At 36.0% G+C, this 20,945-nt stretch overlaps 1 protein-coding gene across 2 annotated transcripts; it reads left to right on the forward strand.

Moving 5' to 3' along the window:
• Positions 1–289: 289 nt before the first annotated feature.
• Saraf (store-operated calcium entry associated regulatory factor) lies at positions 290–18,894 on the forward strand. 2 transcript variants are annotated; one of them, XM_015486019.2, is made up of 6 exons: positions 290–592; positions 7,540–7,718; positions 11,598–12,012; positions 15,012–15,153; positions 15,785–15,936; positions 18,814–18,894. In XM_015486019.2, the coding sequence occupies exons 1-6, from the start codon at positions 490–492 to the stop codon at positions 18,837–18,839; spliced, it is 1,017 nt and encodes a 338-aa protein (XP_015341505.1). In that variant the 5' UTR covers positions 290–489; the 3' UTR covers positions 18,840–18,894. The 2 variants fall into 2 exon arrangements, with proteins under 2 accessions (XP_015341505.1, XP_015341506.1); XM_015486020.2 differs by having other exon boundaries at positions 291–592; positions 15,066–15,153.
• Positions 18,895–20,945: the final 2,051 nt, after the last annotated feature.

The raw sequence follows: 20,945 nt of genomic DNA on the forward strand, positions 1-20,945 counted from the left end.
TAAAGCTAAATAAAACTTCTCTCAGGAAGGTTATTGAGGTTTTGGAAATACGTATATAAAATGACTAGACTTCTTTGGTTTCGTGTCCCAATGGTTTTAACCTCTGGAACGGCAGCATCTTTGCATTGAGTCTTCCAGACCCGGGTGCCAGACAGCAGTAATGGGCCCTGTCACCAGCCCATGTATTTGAGGCTGCGGCACGGAGCGCTAGGCCACGCCCATGGTGCTGCGCCTCGCCCCTTCCCTGCCCTCAATCGCGAAGAGCCCCAGGGGCGGGGCCGGTGGCGGCCACTCACGGCCTCCTACGCGTCGCAGCGGTAATGACGTAAAACAGACAGACGCCGGGACCTGCGCTGCGGCTGCGGCTCTGCGGTTAGACCTTCCCTGTTGCTGAAGGCCAGGAGTTGCTGCGTAGCGACGCGCAAATCTCCGCAGCCCCCTGCGGGCCCACGGGTGGCTGGCCACTGCGCGCCATCTTCACCGAGCGCTATGGCAGTGGCCCCGGGGCCGGGAGCGGGCGGGCGCTGCCAGCTCCTGAGCCTCTTCCTTCTTCTACTGATCGCGGGCCCTGCCCTGGGCTGGAACGACCCTGGTGAGTGCTGTTGGGGTCCTTAGGCACCTCACTAGCTCTTTCCTGCCGTCTTCGGCTGGGGCCCTGAGGCACTGCGGGCAGCCGTTTCACTTCGTCGCTCCTAAAGCATTTTGCCGTAATTCCTCATTTCTTTGCTCTCTGTTGGTCATTTTATACCCCGCTGTCTTCTTTGCTCTTCCAAGTGGGGACTGTTGGGGAGAGGGCGGGACGGGACGAATCTTCCCTTTTCCCCTTTTTTTCCTTCTGTGCACACCAAATTTTGGCCACCTTCTCGGACCACCACTCTAACCAGTGAGTGATTGGCGAGTTCCACACTCATCTGCGCGACTTGCTTTGTATTCAAGGCTGTCTGATGTCGTCGTCACAAACGGTTGTCATGGCTGCCTGTTGCTATAGTTCATAGTCGTCATGCCACCAGCAGTGCCTGAGTCACAGTGGACAGAACCACACACTTGGCAACAGAATCATAGACTGTACTGTTTCTGTGAGCAGAACTCCGCTTGATATTCTAGCCAGTGCAGTGAAATTCGTTGTTACATCAGCTTTTATACAAGGATTTTTAAAACATTTTTATGTATTTTTTCAGCGATGGTACATAGAGAAGGGGCCTTTTTAAAAAATATATTTATTTAGCTGTAGATAAACACACACAGTATCTTTATTCTTATGTGGTGCTGAGGATTGAACCCAGTGCCTCACACATGTAAGGGAAGCATTTTTACCACTGAGCTACAGCTTCAGCCTGGCAAGGGGCCTTTTTATATCATTTTGTTATTAAAATTTTTAAAGTGGCTTAGTCAAAAATGATATTTTTGGTGAATACAGGTGTAAAGCATAGCAACATTGCATTTGTGATTTGATGATTGGACTTCCCTACATATTCTAATTTAAGCAACAGTTTTATTTTTGTAAGATCTTGTTTTCTTTCTGCATGCTGAAAGGAGAGAGAAGGTTCTGTTTGCAAGCTTATACTTCCCCACCCGTTTGATGTGGATGTTTTATTTCCAATAAATAAAAAGTCAAGTTAGATTTAAATGTCTGTATGTTTTCCTTATATATTCTTAGAAAGTTGTATAAAAATGAGAGACTTAATTAGAATTATAATTTAAAACCTGGAATGAGACATCTGATTAGTTGAACTCTCTTTAAAAAAAAAAAAAAGGAAGTATAAAAGGGTAACTGTAAAAAGAAAAATAATCACTTTTAAATTAATGGTGAACCACTTCCTGGTGGCCCACAAAGAGAAGTGTAGGTATAGACACCTACACTATAAGACTATTGTTCTGGAACAAAAGTACCAAACTATTTTGCAGAGTAAACTCATTTCTAATTCACATGGTTTACTTTGAGGAACTGTTTTATGAAGGTACTATATTGGTATACTGCTTATCATATCCTAATAAAGCAACTGGCTAATTTATTTTTTGTTTGACTTTGGATGCATTTACTTGGTCTTTAGCTAACATAGAGCAATCGTATGTCTGATAAAATGGCACCATCCTAAAAAGATTACCTAAGAATCTTCAAAATTCTTTTTGAAATTAGTCTTCTATTTAAGTCACTCCTCTAGATCTGAATATAGCTGTGAACAAAACAGAGTAGCTTACCCTTAAGGAATTTACATCTATTGAGAAGTAAGAATAAACAAATAAGCGTGTAAATCACATGGCATACTTACAGTGATAAAACTGAAGAATGATAGGGTATGCAGGCAGAATTCGGGACTTAAAAATATAACTGGGTTAGGGAAGAAGTCACCAATAACGACATATGATCAGAAATCTAGAGAGAAAGGTGAAGTAAAGGATTTTATGACTTAAATTTTTAAAGGCTCATATGGGCTACTCTGGAAAACAGACTAAAAGGGGTAGCAAGGAGATAGTAATATTTTTCATACTTGATCACCTGTTGTGCATCAAGTACTCTGCCAGGTAATTTAGGCAAATTATATCTAAGCTTCACAATAAATCTCAAGGTTGATACCAACATCTTAATTTCTTGTTGTTGGTGGTGGTGGTGCTGGGGATTGAACCCAGGGCCTTGTTGGATCTAAGGCAAGCACTCTACCAACTGAGCTATATCCCCAGCCCCCAACATGCCAGGCCCCAACATTATAATTTTATGCATGACAAAACTTCTACACAGATAGTGCCTTGACCAAAGTCAAATAGTAAGTTGGTGATGACTGTTTAGCTCAGTATTCTTTGGGAAGTTTTTGATCATTAAAGATGATGATGATGATGATGAAAGATGATGATGGTGAGGAGGAGGAGGAGGAGGAGGAGGAGTACCAGGGATTGAACTCGGGCACTTGACTACTGAGCCATATCCCTAGCCCTATTTTGTATTGTATTTAGAGACAGGGTCTCACCGAGTTGCTTAGTACCTTGCTTTTGCTGAGGCTGGCTTTGAACTCGCTATCCTCTTGTCTCAGCCTCCTGAGTCACTGAAAGCTGCTGAGATTACAGGTGTGTGCCACTGTGCCAGGCAAAGATTAATTTGGTACATAGTGTAAGATAGGATTTAACTGCCTTTGCCTGTGAATAGTCTATTGTCCTAATACTACTTACTCACAAATTTGTTCTTTTTATTCTCTGAATTGATTATTTTGTTTGTTTTGGGGGTACTAGGAATTGAACCCAGGACCTTGCACATGCAAGTCAAGCCCTCTACCACTGAGCTACATCCCCAGCCCTTTCTCTGAATCAAAATGTCACCTTAGTCATATACAGAATTTTCCTGTACTATGATTATGTATCTCAGTAATTGATTCCATTTCATTGATCTATTTTTCTAATTCCATGCCAGTGCTATATTATTTACTATAGAATTAACTGTTTTGCTACATATAGCCTAAATTTTCTTCCTTTGTTACTATTTCCTTCAAATATTAGCAGTTTTCTACATTTATATTTTCATTTAAATTTTAGGATCTATTATGATTCAACGAAGTATTCTGTTGGTATTTTGATCAGGATTTCATTGATTATACAGATTAATGTGGAGAACATCGGTAGTTTCTATGTGATATTCCTACTTGTGTATATATCATACAATTTTCCATTTATTCCTTTCACTTTTATGTCTAAGAAATGTTTCTAGTTCTTTGCATAATGGTTTTTGCTAACTTACTTTATAAAGAATGATTTTCTTGTTTTATTATTATTATTTTTTTTTTTGGTTTTTTAAAATTCTAAGATTTTTGTCTTCTCATTTTATTTTAACTTATGTGTTCTAAGATTTTTCTTTCCTTTTTTCTTTGGTACTGAGAATGTAAACCCAGACCCTTGTGCACGCTAAGTAGCAATTCTACTACTGAGCTGTACTCCTCTAAGCCCATTTTGTTTTCAATTTTCTTAGCATGAATAATTAATTCATTATGTCCAACTTAAAAACAGTACCAACAGCGAGGTGTGGTGGCACATGCCTGTAACCCCAGCAGCTTCGAAGGCTGAGGCAGGAAGATTACAAATTCAAGGCCAGCTGAAACAATTTAGTGAGACCCTGTTTCAATAATAATAATAATAATAATAAATTTATTATTATAAATAAATAAGGTGATGTAGCTCAGTGGTAGAGCACCTCTGAATTCTATTCCTACTACCATTAAAAACAAAACAAAAAAAGTAAAAACATCTAGGTAGTAAATATTCCTTTGTGCCCCATAGATTTTTTTTTTTAAAAAAACCTTTTCATATTAAAACCTAATGCATATAGGTTTATTTAGTTGAACTGAATTGAATTAACATTTTTGAAACCTGAATGCCTTTAGACGGGATTTGAATTCTCCATTTACTACAGCCCTACTACTTCCTGCATATTTCATTCAACCAACTTTAGTCAGACCTTTCATGTATTTTAACCATTTGGCTGGCATTTGAATTTGCAAGCCCAATTCTAAATTTGTTTTGATGTCAATCTGATGGAAAGGCTATTTTTTATTTTCCAATTAAATTATTTGAAGCCTTATATTATCTTAATATATATAAATAACTTAATATATGATTTTCTTTCTAGTTTTAAGTGTATATGTATTTGCAGGTGTGTTTGTGTGTGTGTGTGAGTGTGTGTGTATAAAAAGGTGGGAAAGAGAGATTAAAAAACATTTTTTTTTGTACTGCTGGGAATTGAATCCAATAAATCTCAAGGTTGATACCAACATCTTAATATATTAAGTCACACTTCATGTATGCTAGGCAAGACGTCTACCAATAACCTACATCCTCACCCTTTTCAATATTTTAAATTTTGAGGCAGGTTCTTTCTGAGTTGTCCAGGCTGGCCTCAAACTTGGTAATCCTCCTACCTCGGCCTCCCAAGGAGCTAGGATTCCAAGTGTGCACCACTGTGCCTGGCTAGTAGTTTTCCTTCCTTCCTCCCTCCCTTCCATCCTCCTTTCGTCCTTCTTCCTTCTTTCCTTCCTTCATTTCCCTCCTTCCCTACCTTCCTTCCTTCCTTTTGAATCCAGGAGACTCTACCACTGAGGCACATCCAGCCCTTTTTGATTTTTATATTTGAGGCAAGATCTGGCTAAGTTGCCAAGACTGACTTTGAACTTGCAGTCAGTCCTCTTGCCTCAGCTTCCCATGTTGCTAGGATTACAGTCATGTTCTAACATGTCCAACTTAGTTTTATTATATTTTGGTGAGACAATGTGGCCTATAAATCTTAGCCTATAAATCTCTTAATGGGTGAATGTGGTCTATCAATCTTAGTGGAATTCAATAAGTTCATTTTAGGTAAAATATAAGTGAGATTTGTATCTGTTAACATAAAAGAATGTCCATGATATATGATTAAGTAAAAACTTTTAGAGTGATATCCATTCCATATTCAGTTTTTATGAAAATAAAGTGACAAGAATCAAAATAGTCCCTGTATTTGTATCTGTTTGAGTGAGGAATAAAAAGAATAAAGAAAGGTACTTATTAAGCTGTTAATATTGGTTATCACAGAAATGTTGGAGGAAGAGTAGGATTCACGATTCAAGCTGGGAGCAGTGGTGCACACCTGTGAACCCAGTGGCTTGCTTAGTAGGCTGAGGCAAGAGGATTGCAAATTCAAAGCCAGCTTCAGCAACTTAGCAAGACTGTGTCTCAAAATAAAAAATAAAAGGGCTGGGGATGTGGCTAGTGATTAAGCACCCCTGGTACCAAAAAAAAAGGATATTTTACATTTAAATAATTGGTGAAGCATAATTATAGATGAATACATAAAGACATACATAGTTTTAAAAATAATAATAAAATGAATATCAGTGTATCTCCATCCAGTTAAGAGAAAGAAGAGAAGCATTTTGCATGCTCCTTTCTAAGCATATCTTCTCAAAGGTAACCACTACCATGATTATTTGAATGAATAATTTCCTCACTCTAGTTTTTCATGCATGTGGTAAAGCTATACAGGTTTTGAAAACCTGACTATCTCTTTTCCTAGAAGTATAAAGAAGGTCTCTGGTTTTAGATTTCTTGAGACTTAAAGAGTCCTTTCTGGGGAAGTCATTGAGGAAAATCATGGGTAACATAGTGCTCGCTATAGTTAGGTCACCTAACTATGCTTAGGGCTCTGCTGGATCAGGTCGTAAACATTTGTAGAAATATGGCCAGATGAGGAGTAGATTGCTCTAACTTCTAAGCTTAGCATGATCTGTCTGTAGTATTCATCAATAGATAAACCTAGAATGCTGCTTTCTCTTTGATGACATTTATGTCCTCAGCTTATCCCAGGTACTGGAAGAAAGAAGAGGAATTTCATCATCTGAAGATTGAGACAAGCCAAATAACAGATAAAATTCAAAGTCAGGTTCCCCTGGACATTCTGTCCAGATGAACCAAAGAGATGGTATGTTAGCAGCAGGCATCTTAATGCTGGCGGCTCTTGTGTCTTTCTTTTGAGCAGTGCTCTTTCAGTGTGGTCTCTGACTGATATATGGCTGTCATCTGGGATCTTCATTCATCATTCTTCTGGGAATTTCTTTTGTCTTTTTGTATACTGTTATTTTTTCTTTACTCCTCTGGTTTTCATGTCTTTTTCTTCATTTCATTTGCTGATGAATAATTTTTAAGTATTTTACTGAAAATGAATATATCAGTAAGGTAATATTTTGAAACTTTTCAGAAGCCTGAAACCGTATTCTATTTATTGGCTTCTATGACAACCTAAAATTTTATACTCAACCAAACTCTTTCCTTTATAATTTTGAAAGGAAACAGTTCTCCATTTTCTTTGTCAATCCTGTTGGGATACTATCTGAAGCTTTTGATGTGTGTGTGTGTGTGTGTGTGTGTGTCCTGTTTTTCTCACTTTTGGTAATTTTTAGGTCTTTATTATTCTACAATTTACTGTTTGTGTGCCTCTATGTCCTTTATTTTCAGGCCTAGGTATTTATTGGTTTCTTTGAGTGTGACATCTTATATCCTTCAGAGTGAGATCTTTTCTTGAGTTATATCCCTGAGTTTGTCATACTTATTTCTGTGTTCTTTCTTTCTAAAACCCTGTTTCTTTCAGGAACCCACTTCCTAAGATGTTCTTATGAGTTAGCAAAAGTTTGGTAAAACTTACATAAGTATCTTTCTGGTTTGAAGGGAGATCTGAAAGATGTGGCTACCTTGAATTTTGAGTGTAAGGCCTGAATGTTATTAGGATGGCTTTAAGAAACTGCTTCATGAGGCTGGAGCTATGGCTCATTGGTAGGGCACTTGCTTAGCATGTGTGAGGCACTGGGTTTGATTCTCAGCACTGCATATAAATAAATAAAATAAAGGTCCATTGACAACTAAACAATATATTGGAAAAAAAAAAAACTGCTTCATCCTCTCTTTAGTCATTCTCAAAAGGCACTTTTACTTTGGAACAGTTCCCTATGGCAGAAGTTTCATTAGGATGAATCAATTTCTATGGTTGACAAGATATTTATTCTGTGTTCATCTGTGTTCTTATTATTTCAGACAGAATGTTGTTGCGAGATGTAAAAGCTCTTACCCTCCACTATGACCGCTATACCACCTCCCGTAGACTGGATCCAATCCCACAGTTGAAATGTGTTGGAGGCACAGCTGGTTGTGATTCTTATACCCCAAAAGTCATACAGTGTCAGAACAAAGGCTGGGATGGTTATGATGTACAGGTAATAGCCGCAAAATCAATGGCAGTTAAAATGAAATTTTTATTCAATGAACTGTTTATTGGGATATTAATATTTTGAGGAAGCACGTATGGAAAATTTCAGGTCATTGTAAAATATATAAATAAATCATTTATTATTCCTCTGGAACAAACATTCTTCAAAAAATGAACTGATTTTAAAGCTTGGAAATAATGTTCATTGTAATTTTTGTAAGTGACTTCCTTCTAACATTTTACTTCATATATACCTCTGGTTGTCATTTTCCTATCATTTCTCAAAGATTATGAACCTACCCTTAAGAAATAAAATTAAGGTGATCAGGAGTAATAAATTTAAAATACTAGGTAGGGTACATGTGTCCTTGTTGTTCTTCAAACATTTATTTATTTTGGGAGGTACTGGGGATTGAACTCAAGGGACACTCGACCACTGAGCCACATCCCCTGTCCTATTTTTTATATTTTATTTAGAGGCAGGGTCTCATTGAGTTTAGCACCTCACTTTTTACTGAGGCTGCCTTTGAACTCAGTCCTCCCATCTCAGCCTTCTGCGCTGCTGGGATTACATGTGTGCGCCACCACCACTGGCTTCAAATACTTATTTTAAAACTGCTTTAGAACCGAAGATAGTTTCTTGTGAACAGAAGCATTAGGAGGTTTGTTTAGTTATTGCCTTTGGGATGTTGGTATTTTGTACATAGGGTAGAGCTAAGTTCTAAAACTAGTATGTTTTAAAGATGGAATAGATTTTATTAAATGAATTCACTTTAAATCACTACTTATATATTTCTATTTTGTTTTCTGCATGTTTACAAAAAGGATTAACATGACTAGTTTCTAGATAAGAATCTTGTGTTGATTTCCCCTTCCAATACAATAATATTCTTATTTGATAAAGCCTTATACATGGCTAATGAATTCAGGAAGAAAGTTCATGTTTGCTGGGTGATATTTATTTCACAACATATTTTTCCAGTATTGATACATCATATCATGGAATGTTCAGATTAAAGCAGGCATTACACTTCTAAATTACTTTTATGTATTAAATGTGTTGTATATAAAATGAGTAGGATAGAATAAAGAAATTCTCTTTTTAGTAGAAAAGATAATATACTAAATTATATACACATACCAACAGAGTGTGAAGTTGTGTCTGGCTGCAGTCTTTGAGGAAAACTTAGTGGGGGGAGTATATATGCTGTTAGGAAATAAAATTTTTAGAGATGGAGAGAGAGAGAAAGGAATAGCACCAGCAAAGAAACATGGAACACATCATACGTTAGCTTGTGTTTAGTAGCAGGAGCTTAAATTTAAATATAGTATTTAAAAGTTACTTTCAAAATGTAGAAAGTACATACCTTTAAGGAAATGGCAGTTAATATGAAATACCAAAATAGATTTTGCTTTTTTATTAACTTACGTCAGAAAACATATAGATCTTTCTCCAAATAAAATTATTCAAAAATAAAATAGGGTAGTAAAAATAGTAACAAAAAGAAAAACTGAATAGTATCCAAATTAAAAACTTCTGGGCTTCAAAGAAACCATCAAGAAAAGTGAAAAAGACAGCCTGCAGAATGGGAGGAAGCTTTGCAAATCATATCTGATGAGAGACTTGTATCTAGCATATATGAAGAACTCTCACAATACAAGATGACAATATTTCTTTAAAGGATATATGCAAATGACCAGTAAACACATGAGAAATGTCTACCATCAAAAGCCATTAGAGAAATGCTGATCAAAACTGCAATAAGATACCACTTGGGACTGGGGATGTGGCTCAGTTGGTAGAGTGCTTGCCTTGCATGCACAAGGCCCTGGGTTCAATCCCCAGTACCATGGGAGGGAAAAAAAAAAGATACCACTTCATATTCAATAAGAAGTGTGAAGGCTAGAATGAAAAAGACAGATACAAGTGTTGGTGAGAAGACCCTCATACATTGCTCTTGGGCATGTAAAACAGTGCACCTGCTTTGAAAAACTATCTGGAATTTTCTTAAAATAGAATTATCACATGCCCTAGTCATTCTCTTTCTATGTATATATTCAAGAGAATTGAAAACATATTTCCCAGGCTGGGGTTGTAGCTCAGTAGTAGAGTGCCTAGCACATGTGAGGTCCTGGGTTCAATCCTCAGCACCACATAAAACTGAAATAAAGGTATTGTATCCACCTACAACTAAAAAATAAATATTAAAAAAAGGTATTTCCCCATAAAAGCTTTACATAAATGTTTACAGCAATGTCAGTTAAATAACTAAAAAGTCTAGAAATAATCCAAATGTCCATTTTTGATGCTTTCATCACTAATATGATGTGGTATATCCATACAGAGGACTATTTTTCAGAATTTTTAGCAAGTACTAATACATGCTCAAAATGAATGAACTTTAAAAATGTTAATACTAAGTGAAAGAAGCCAGTCACAACGACCCACATAGTATGATTCCATTTATATGAAATGTCCTCAGTAAAGAAATCAATATAAACACAAAAAGTATTGGTAATAGGGTAGAAAGGTTTGAGGGAAAATGGGCAGTGTTACTAATGGGTTTGAGATTTCTTTGAGGATGATGAAAATACTTTAAAGTTAGTTTTGGTTATAATTGTTTAACTATGTGAATATACTTAAAACCAGTGAAATGTGTGAATTGGATGGTAGGTAAATTGTTTCTAAAGCTGTTTAAAAAAAAAAAAAACATTTATTCTTTAGTTGTAGGTGGACACAATACCTTTATTTAGTTTTTTGGTGCTGAGGATTGAACCCAGAGCCTCAAGTCACGCATGCTAGGGGAGCACTTTTCTTCTGTGCCACAACCCCAGCCCCAAATCAAGCTGTTATTAAAAAAATAAAATAGTGTTTCTGAACTTTGAGAGAGAAATATAACTTGTACAAAATTTAGCAAAGGCAATAGAACTGATTAATCTACTTTAGCTTGTATCTTTAAATATTGTTAAAGAAATGTGTTATCTATGTAGCACAAAATATAGAAATTTAAACTGAAGCTTATATTTTTAAGGTGGAAATTTTTGAGGCTAACTTGGATGGTTTTTGCATTTTTCCGTATATATGTGTGTGTGTGTGTGTATATATATATATATATATATATTTTTTTTTTTTTTAACCTATCAGAATTACATAGGATTGGACCCTGGAAAAGTTAGTCCTTGATTTTATAAAATTTGTGTAGAAAGTTTTGTTTCTCAGAAAGTAGTAAAACATATCCAAATGCTATATGTGGCTATCAGATCTTCATATATGATGCTGAGTTTTGAGCCTTAATATCTTTAAAATCTCTGTTTAAAAAAAAGTATCTTAAACAACAATGGCAAAAGTTAACATTTTGAAATTTGTTTGAATTTTATAAATTATAGCATTTATTTATTTATGGCATTTAAAAAAATATTGTCTTTATTTTATTTATTTATTTTTATGTGTTGCTGGGAGTGTTCCTAGGCGAGTGTTCTACTGCTGAGCTACAACCCCAGCCCTAAATTATAGTATTTAATAGAAATGATTATATAACTTACATGAAAGGAATAAAGATTGGGACTAGGGTGTGATAGAATGCTTGCCTAGCATGGGTGAGGTCCTGGGTTTCAGTCCCCAGTACTATGAAAAACATAAACAATGATGGTAAGGTAGAACACTTATATGCCCACTACCCAGCTTAAGAGGTAGAGCACTAATATCTTTTTGAAGCGCCCAGTTTGGTTTTTCTCCACCAAAGAAATTGTCCTGAATTTCTTTTGTTGGTTATTCCTTTGCTTCATTTTGTAGATTTTATGATACATTAGTATAGGCCAAATAGTATATATTAAATGAAAAGGAATCTTTTGGTGGTAGTAACTTATTTCTGTTTTCTTTTCACAGTGGGAATGTAAAACTGATTTAGATGTTGCATACAAATTTGGAAAAACTGTGGTGAGCTGTGAGGGCTATGAGTCCTCTGAAGACCAGTATGTACTAAGAGGTTCCTGTGGCTTGGAGTATCACTTAGATTATACAGAAATTGGTCTGCAAAAATTGAAAGAGTCTGGAAAACACCCTGGCTTCTCTTTCTCTGATTATTATTATAAGTTGTACTCTGCAGATTCCTGTGGCGTTGGTGGATTGGTTACCATTGCCGTGCTGCTTACTATTGCCTTTGTAATTTATAAGTTGTTCCTTAGTGATGGTCAGTATTCTCCACCACCATATTCTGAGTATCCTCCATATTCCCAGCATTACCAGCGGTTCACCAACTCAGCAGGACCCTCTCCCCCAGGCTTTAAGTCAGAGTTCACAGGTATGTTTCCCTCTCTGAGGGCAGTAAATAGAGGGGATCTGAAGTAGTGAATCGTTTGCTTGTTACTGAAACAGAAAATGGTCATATTGGGAAAGCAAAGTAGATTTGTCTTCTCATTTTTTCACTTTCAACTGCTTTAACTGCCTCTGTTCTATTTCTCTATAAGATTATATTGTGAATATTATTTTAAGGATGCCTGGTTAAATTTAATCAGCTTTGACAATGGACATTTACAATGACTCCTATCTCATAATATACACAAAAAAATAAATTCATTAAGTATTATAGATCTCAACATAAAAGGTAAAATAAGTTACCAGAATAAAACAGAAGAATTTTTCCATGATGTTAGGATAGGCAAAGAATTCTTAAACAGAACACAAAAAGTACTAGCCATAAAAGTAAAGATGGATGAATAAGTCTTATTTAAATTGAGAACACTGGTTCATTAAAAAACACTGTGAGCCAGGTATGGTTGCACACGCCTGTAATCTCAGCAGCTCAGGAGGCTGAGACAGGATGATTCAGAGTTCAGAGCAAGCTTCAGCAATGGTGAGGCACTAAGCAACTCAATGAGACCCTGTCTCTAATAAAATACAAAAATTGGCTGGGGATGTGGCTCAGTGTTTGAGTGCACCTGAGTTCAATCCCTGGTACACCCCCCACCCCCCCAAAAAAAAAAAAAAAAAAAAAAACCACTATGAAGAGAGTAAAAAGGCAGCAAGCCACACATGGGGAGAGAGTGTTTGTAAAACATTTCCAACAAAAGACTTATGTCTACAATATATGAATGAAATCCTTATCAGAGGTATGGAAAAGAACTCATCTCTTAAATTTGGTACTTTGAACTAGCCATAGTTACCTGGCATTGCCATTAGTAAGGTGTATGGATTAGTTACTATAGGATGAATATCTGAAACAATGTTATTTTTAGATCTCAGATCTTGCCAAAATTAGAATTCATCAGTTTTATTTTTAAATTTCTTATGTGAACAGGCAGGGTGGGGTCTTGCAGGGTATTTGGCAAAGCCAACTGATTCCATCTTTTAGGAACTTGTCCACTAGAGGCTTCATCCCTATTAAATTTATATCTCTTCAGGTTAAGGTGGTATCTCAATGGCAGAGTGCTTGCCTAGCTTGTGTGAGGCACTGGGTTTGATCCTTAGCATAACATAAAAATGAAACAAATAAAGGCATGCTGTCCATCTACAACTACAAAAAAATAAAAATACTTATATTTGAAGAACTTCCACAAATCTGGGAAAAAACAACCCCATTTTCAAAATTGACAGAGGACTTGAACTACTGTTTAATAAAAGAGGATATTTCAAATGGCCAATATAACATGCATATGCTCAGTGTGATTAGTCTATAGGGAAATGCATGATAAAACCACAGTGAGATGATTTTTAACTACCAATTAACTGCCATAATGGCAAGTCTTAAAAGGAGTACTAAGAATTGGTAAAGAGAGAGAGTGACTGGACCTTTCATCCTTTTTTTTTCTCCTTTCCTGTCATTTTTAGTACTGAGCCAGGGCCTGGAGCATGCTAGGCAAGTGTTCTACCAGTGAACTACATCCTCATCCTTTTAAAACTTTATTTTGTGACACAGTCTTGCTAAAGTTGCAGACAGGCTCAGTGGTATACATCTATAATCTCAGCTACTTGGAAGGTATTATCCAGAATGGCTTTGAACTTGTGATCTTCCTGCCTCAGCCTCCCAAGTAGGTGCATGTCACCACTATGGGATGAAACTTTCAAACTTTTGTTTTTAGGAGTCAGAATGGTAAAACAGTTTGGAAATCTGTCAGTATCTACTAAAATTAAACATATACCTATCCAATTACCATAATTTCTATTCCTCATTAACTTCATTAAGAAAAGTAAAGGCATATGTACACAAACAAATGCACAAGAATGTTGATAGCATTTTTATTCACAACAGCTAAAACCAGGAAATAGAAATTAGAGTGGGGTAGACTGAGTTTTTCACACAGGGTCATACTGTATGAGATAAAAAATTACTGATCTATGCATCAGTAGGGTTGACTCTTATAATTATATGTCAAACACAAGCAAATATTATACATCCTTATGAGATCCCGTTTGAAAAAGTTCAGGAATAGATAAAATTAAAACATGGTGCAGAAGTCAGATATAGATGGTATCTATTGGGAATTGTCAAAGAGCCTTGTAGGGTGTCAGAATTGGTTTATTGAGGGTGGTTATGTGGATGTATACATATGTACAATTTATTGTGCCATATGTACACAGAAGATTAGCATGCTTTCCTATATGTTTATTATACGCTGATTTTTAAAAAGCTTTGTCTGAGCAGAAGATACTTTTTTGACCTCTTAAAGATCTTACTTCCCAACTGGTACAAATAAATAACTAGCTGGTTTCCTACATTACAGACTCAGATGTGTCTCTCACCTGGACCTCTTAAGAGACATTCTCAGTACAGAAGGGAAATAACTTAGAAAAATGGGATCATCTTCTAGTAACTTATCTGGAGCCAGGCAGACGTAATTCTACAAGAAGACCCTCCTTTAAGCCCCCAAATACATCCCTCTTACTCTCTTCTTTTTGTGGGGTGAGGGGGTACTAGAGATTGAACTCAGAGGCACTCGGCCACTGAGCCACATTCCTAGCCCTGTTTTGTAGAGACAGAGTCTTACTGAGTTGCTTAGTGCCTCACCATTGCTGAGGCTGGCTTTGAACTCGATCCTCCTGTCTCAGCCTCCTGAGCCACTGTGATTACAGGTGTGCATCACCGCACCCCAATCCTCTTTCTCTTGTCTATTGAAAATGTGTTCCTTGGTTATAAAGCAATATTTTTACAAATAGCCTTTTTGAATACAACTTGTTTCTAAATTGAGGCCTAAGTATAGTAGTACAGTACAGATGGAATACTTGAAATGTCATGTTAGTTTTTTTAGGCTATGTTACATTTAAGTGACGATACAGAATTTAGTAAATTGTTCTTATTTTAAGGACCACACAATACTGGCCATGATACAGCTTCTGATTTGGGGAATGCTTTTGCAGGACCACAAGGATATGAAAATTCAGGACCAGGATTCTGGACTGGCCTGGGAACTGGAGGAATATTAGGATATTTGTTTGGCAGCAATAGGTAGGTATTGCTTTGATCTCATTTTCCTTTAGTTTAACTTTTCCTTTGAGGCTTCTTTGATTTGCTTTTAATTTGACTGCATTAGGCTCTGTTAAGGAAAATAAATTATGGTGATATGACCCTATTAAATCAGATTCTTTGGTGAAGTTTACTATATATGTTTTGATCAATATTGTATGTTATTTTCCTTCATTGTTTTTTTCATGTTATCTTTATATATATCACAAGATAGAAAAGACTGTTTCTTGACATCTGAGTAAATGAGAAGGCAGAAAAGAGCATAATATTTGGGGAAGGAACAGACTGCTTAGGTAGGAGAAGGAGACTCAAGGCTGAAAAAGCCAGGGGCTAGATTCTGCAGTGCTTTATTAATGGTAGTTTTAAGTTTAGATTTTACCTGAGTATAAATTGAGAAAGAAAGAACATTTATTTCTTTTTTGTTTCTTCATGGCAATGACCATAACAATGACAGAAATATAAAGTGATTTATTTCATGTTAACACTCATGTGCCAGAACATTCAGGAAAAATCATTTGATAGAAATATTTTCTTCTGATGATTTAGGAACAGGAAGGTTATTAAAAATTGTAGTTCCAAGAAGGATGCCTAACCTATTTTTATGTCTTTAAAGAGCAGCAACACCCTTTTCAAACTCATGGTACTACCCATCTTACCCTCCGTACTCTAGCACCTGGAATAGTCGTGCTTACTCACCACTTCATGGAGGCCCAGGGAGCTACTCAGCATGTTCAAACTCAGAAACGAAAACCAGAACGGCAACGGGTAAGAGCAGAAATATAGATGTTCCTATCATGTAGCAGGAAAGTATAGTAGTAGTTTAGGGACTTAAGATGATGACTATATTTAGCAATCATGATATTATGTGGTATACCCACCAAAAACATTAATAACATAATTGACAGAGATTTATGCTATGTACTCTTGCTTGGGCTGGTTTCAAACTCCTGAGCTTGGGCCATCTTCCTGCCTTAAACCTCCTGGGTGCTGAGATAACAGGTGTGCACCACAGTGCTCAGCTTCAAAAAACATATTGAGTCATACTTTTGATAATTGTCCATAATATGATGCTGGGTTTCCGTTCTTGCGATTAAAAAGCTCAGGGGTTACTCCAGTTGAACTGGGCTAACTGGGCTGCGCAAAATAACTCTACAAGTTAAAATAACTATACAAGTATCTTTTCTTTGGGGTCCCTGTGATGGCTCCTCTGACCTTAAGGGTCTGCAGAAAGAGAAAGCACGCACTGACCCCTTTTATTGAGGAGAAGCTATTCAAATGAGGCAAGGGGTCAGGTTTCAGGGGGCTGAGTCTGTCTTCATGATGTCCACTGTCAGCAGATTGACATCTGGGTAGGCCACACCCAAAGGCACAATGAGACAAGGAACACACAAAGGCACTTCCATGGAACATTCTATCCTAAACAGGGCAAGGGGTAATATTACAAAGGAACAGGTGAGCATAGCTCCACCTATGGGGCTGTAGGAAGACACAGTCACTGGAACCCTAGAAGAGTGGCAGTCTAGCAGCATGGGTGCCTGATGCCACATCACCCGGCAAGGGAGTTAACTCAGTCATGTGTGAGGTTGGTCTCCCACAATATGATATGTTTACTTCAAAGGGTAGAAAGTATATTTTGTAAAAAGCAAAAACCAAGTAGTAACTATTTGGAATTAAACATCCAACTAGTCAGCGGAACATGAGAGGTGGTGGATAATGAGGCAGTTGTCAATTGCTGTGGATTAGATTTGTCTTTTTCTACAGATTCCTCAGCTGTTGAACAATTATTAATTCTTGAAATTGATAGGAAATATATATTTAAGCATTTTTAAAAATTTGAGAATGAAATTCTTATAGTGCTGGTTTGAATATAAATTGATACAGTCACTTTGAAAAGAGGTGTTACCTACTATAGTTGAACCTAAGCATACCTAGGACCTAGCAGTTTCACTCTCAGATATGGTTGTGCTTCCATATTGTAAGGGATGGTTCCAGGACCTCCCTCCCCCAGTGATATCAAAATCTGTAGGTGCTATGGATTGAAAACAGGCACACACTAGGCAAGCTAACTACCATTGAGCCACATCCCTAGCCTGGTCCAGTCCCTTATATAAAGCTGATGTAGTATTTGTATGTAACATAAAGGTATCCTCTCAAATAATCTAAATTATATCTAGATAACTTATAATACCTAGTATAATGTAAATGCTATGTCAATAGTTGTTGTATTTTATTTTTTAGGGAATAATAACAGGAATAAAGTCTATATATCTTTAATACAAATATAATTCTTTTTCCAAAAAATACATTTTTGCGTGTCAGCAGGGATTGAATCCAGAGCCTTGCACATGTTAGGTCTGAGTTACATCCCAAATTCTTTTTAAAAGTATTTTCAATATGAAAATGTGGAACCCACAGACAGGGAGGGCCAAAAAAAAAAAAACAAAAAACAAAAAAAAAAAACCCTGTATTTAGCAACAGAAATGCATATACTTGTACACTGACAGATAAACACAAGAATGTTCATAGCGTTCCTATTCATAATAGCCTCCAACTGGAAGCAACCCATTTATCTGTTAGCAGTAAAATGGGTGGATAAATTGAGGTATTTATTCCTTGGAATATTGAGAAACAGTGAAAACAAGTAAGCAGTGGTATGCAATAATGTGGATAGATCTACCAAGGATAAAGAATCCAGACATAAAAGAATATATGCAGTATGATTATAATATCTGTACATGTTCAAAACAAAACCAACTTGTAGTGTTAGATGTTAAGGTGGTGATTTCTAGGCAGGCACAGTGGCACATGACTGTAATCCCATCTACTTGGGAGGCTGAAGTAGGAGGATTACTTGGGCCAAGGAGTTCAAGGCCAGCCTTGGCAACATAATGACACCCAGTTTTTATTAAAGAAAAAAAAATTGCGATACTTTTGGTGAGAAAAAGTGGGTTAGTGATTGGGAAAAAATATAAAAATATGGCTAGAATAGACATCATGATAGAAGAAGGCTCATTCTCATGGGAAACAAAACTGGGAAAAAAAATCATAGCTATTCACTAGACATACATGGGACATACTAATATGAAGAAAATCATGAAATATTACCGAACAACCTGAAAAAAAATTAAGAGACTTTCCCATCTGGACACAATGGGAAAACTTGTCAATTGTAGCCTGTTAGTATGGTAGGTAAGGGTGTAGTAGGGAAGCAGATGTCTAAGTAAAACTGAACTTTGAAATTATGCCCCGCCCATTTCTTCTACTTATCACTGAACTTGGAGTTATAAGGGATACCAGAGCATGGCTCATGCATTGTTGACCTCTCTGCCTTTTTGGCTTAGACTTTGAGTGTTAACTGTCCTATGTTGACCTGCCACAGAATGCATCTTCTTTGGTTTTCTAACCAAAAGTTATTCTCAGCAAGCGTGTGTGAATTCATTAGGCTTGAAAATGGGGAGAGGGGCTGTGGGAAATGCCACACTATCCTGCATGGTCCTATTCCACTAGGCAACTCTTTCATTCCTTCCTTCATGTCTCTCTTATTCATCGGCTAACAATAAACATGTATTACTCTTATAATTTTGTAGGCAATTTTAATATATATTTTTTTAACTAATCAAAATTTTACTCTTCTCATTCTAGGATATGGTGGTACCAGAAGACGATAAGGTAGAAGATTGAAGTCAAACACTGGATGCAAAATTTCTGATTTTTCATCCTCTTTAAAAAAAAAAAAAAAAAAGCTACTGCTAACATCTGGGGAAAGGGGATGTTCAAAATTTCTGTGGTGTTCTGTCCCGTATAGCTTTTTGTATTCTGTTAAGAGATGATAGTATGACAAAATGCTTATGTATTGTATGTTAGTATAATAAGCAGGTGTATATTGCAGTTTTTGCAAGTGATTGCTAAGGAATGCTGAAAATGTGTTGTTTATTTATAAAACCTGTAATACTATAAGGAGCATTAATAATGAAGGCATTAAACCAGTAGAAACTGATTATAGAAATTTTCAGTCTCAGGTGGTTTTAGTCAGTGAGTCATTACTTCATAGAAATAATAATATTCTGTACTTTATTTGGTGTTCTCTGTCTTTCAAATATTTAAATCAAGTTTTGGACTACTGATAATGCTAATTTGTGGGTTTTGATCATTTTTAAGCTCTAAAGCATTGAATCCTTCAGTGGTAATGGACTTATGGTAAATGAGAATTATCTTTTTATAGGAAAGGGTGGAAAATAAGGATCTTAGAAGGTTGTTGTGAATGATAATGTGCTGACAAAAATGCTTGAAGTTTTTGTATTTCTTCCGTTCCCAAGAGGTAAAGTTCAGATACTTCAAGAAAGGTCTTCTAATAGCAAAAGCATGCAGTTCTCTGTGGAATCTCAAATATTGTTAATAGTCTGTTTCAGTCTTACCTTAATATGATATAATAAATAAAAACAAACAAGAGGTATTGTTCTCATTCTTTCTACTGGCCTTGGTACAAATTGGCATGACCTTTTTTTACCCTTTTTCCCAGAGGAATAGAGTTTGTGCAGAAGTTGTCTCCCTACACAAGAAGTTCATGTTAGTCAAACCTTAGGTACTAGTCATTTAGTAAATGTTTTCAAAAAGTAAATTAGAAATAATATGGAAGTCTCTTGCTAAAAAAAGTAATTCTTAAAAGAATATAATCTCCAAGCTTCCCAACCCATCAGAGATTACTCTTTAATTAAACTTTGTACCCTGAGTGTTTCACTGTTTAATTTTAGGAACCAATTTAAAACCAACCAACCAGTCCTCATTGAGAAGTGTGACCTAAAGGGAAGTTACCAAAGGTATTTAAGTAGAACTACCCTTTCTTCATCTGTAAAGCTTATTAGGAATTTTAATTTCTTTCAAAGGAAACATGGGGGCAGCCTTACCCCATTTTCTTGAGGTATCCTTACCTCATATCTCCTTAGTAGAATAATATGGAAAAAAGAGAATTCAGTGTATTACCTTTTTTCTCTGTTGGCTTATTATTATTGGGGTTTTAGTTTATTATTTGCTATAGGAGTTGATAATCTTACATTAAGTATGTTTTACTTGTGGAATAATGTAAAAAAAAAATGTTAATCAAAAGCTGGTATGGATTGGACCTGTGATAATGGTCTGAATATTACATTAGATATTCTTAAAATGCTATCTGTTTTTGAACATATTATTAGAGGTCAGTGGGATCTTAAGAAAATNAAAAAAAAAAAAAAAAAAAGATTAGCAATCTGCTATATTCTTTTTAAAAAAATAGTTCTTCACATTTTTATTTATATTCTTTGAAAGAGGCCTTCCTAATAATTTTTTTAATCCTATAAATTTCTTTATGTTCATCAATTATATTAACTTAAATTTTTAACAAATTTGCTTTTAATTGGGTTATCAACTTTACAGTGAAATTAAATGGCAGTATCTACTACATGAACTTATTAAAAAATATTTCCTCAAATTTCCATGTTTTTATAAATCCAAAAGCCTTTTTCCACTGTACATCTTGAATGCAAACAATTGTACATAGCTTTAGGAACCAGTATTTTATTCTAAATTGTGCCTTTTCTCATCTGTTAATGATTTCTATAGGGTTTTTTTTGTTGTTGTTGTTCTTTTTAGTTAGAATCCATTTTAACAGGGATGAGGTTGTGGCTCAGAGGTAGAGGGCTCCCCTAGCATGTGTGAGGGTGCTGGGTTTGATCCTCAGCACCTCATGAAAATAAAATAAAGATATTGTGTCTACCTATAACTAAAAAAATAAATATTTT

The sequence above is a fragment of the Marmota marmota genome, unplaced genomic scaffold (genome assembly GCF_001458135.2).
Source record: "Marmota marmota marmota unplaced genomic scaffold, marMar, whole genome shotgun sequence".
NCBI classification, from domain to species: Eukaryota; Metazoa; Chordata; class Mammalia; order Rodentia; family Sciuridae; genus Marmota; species Marmota marmota.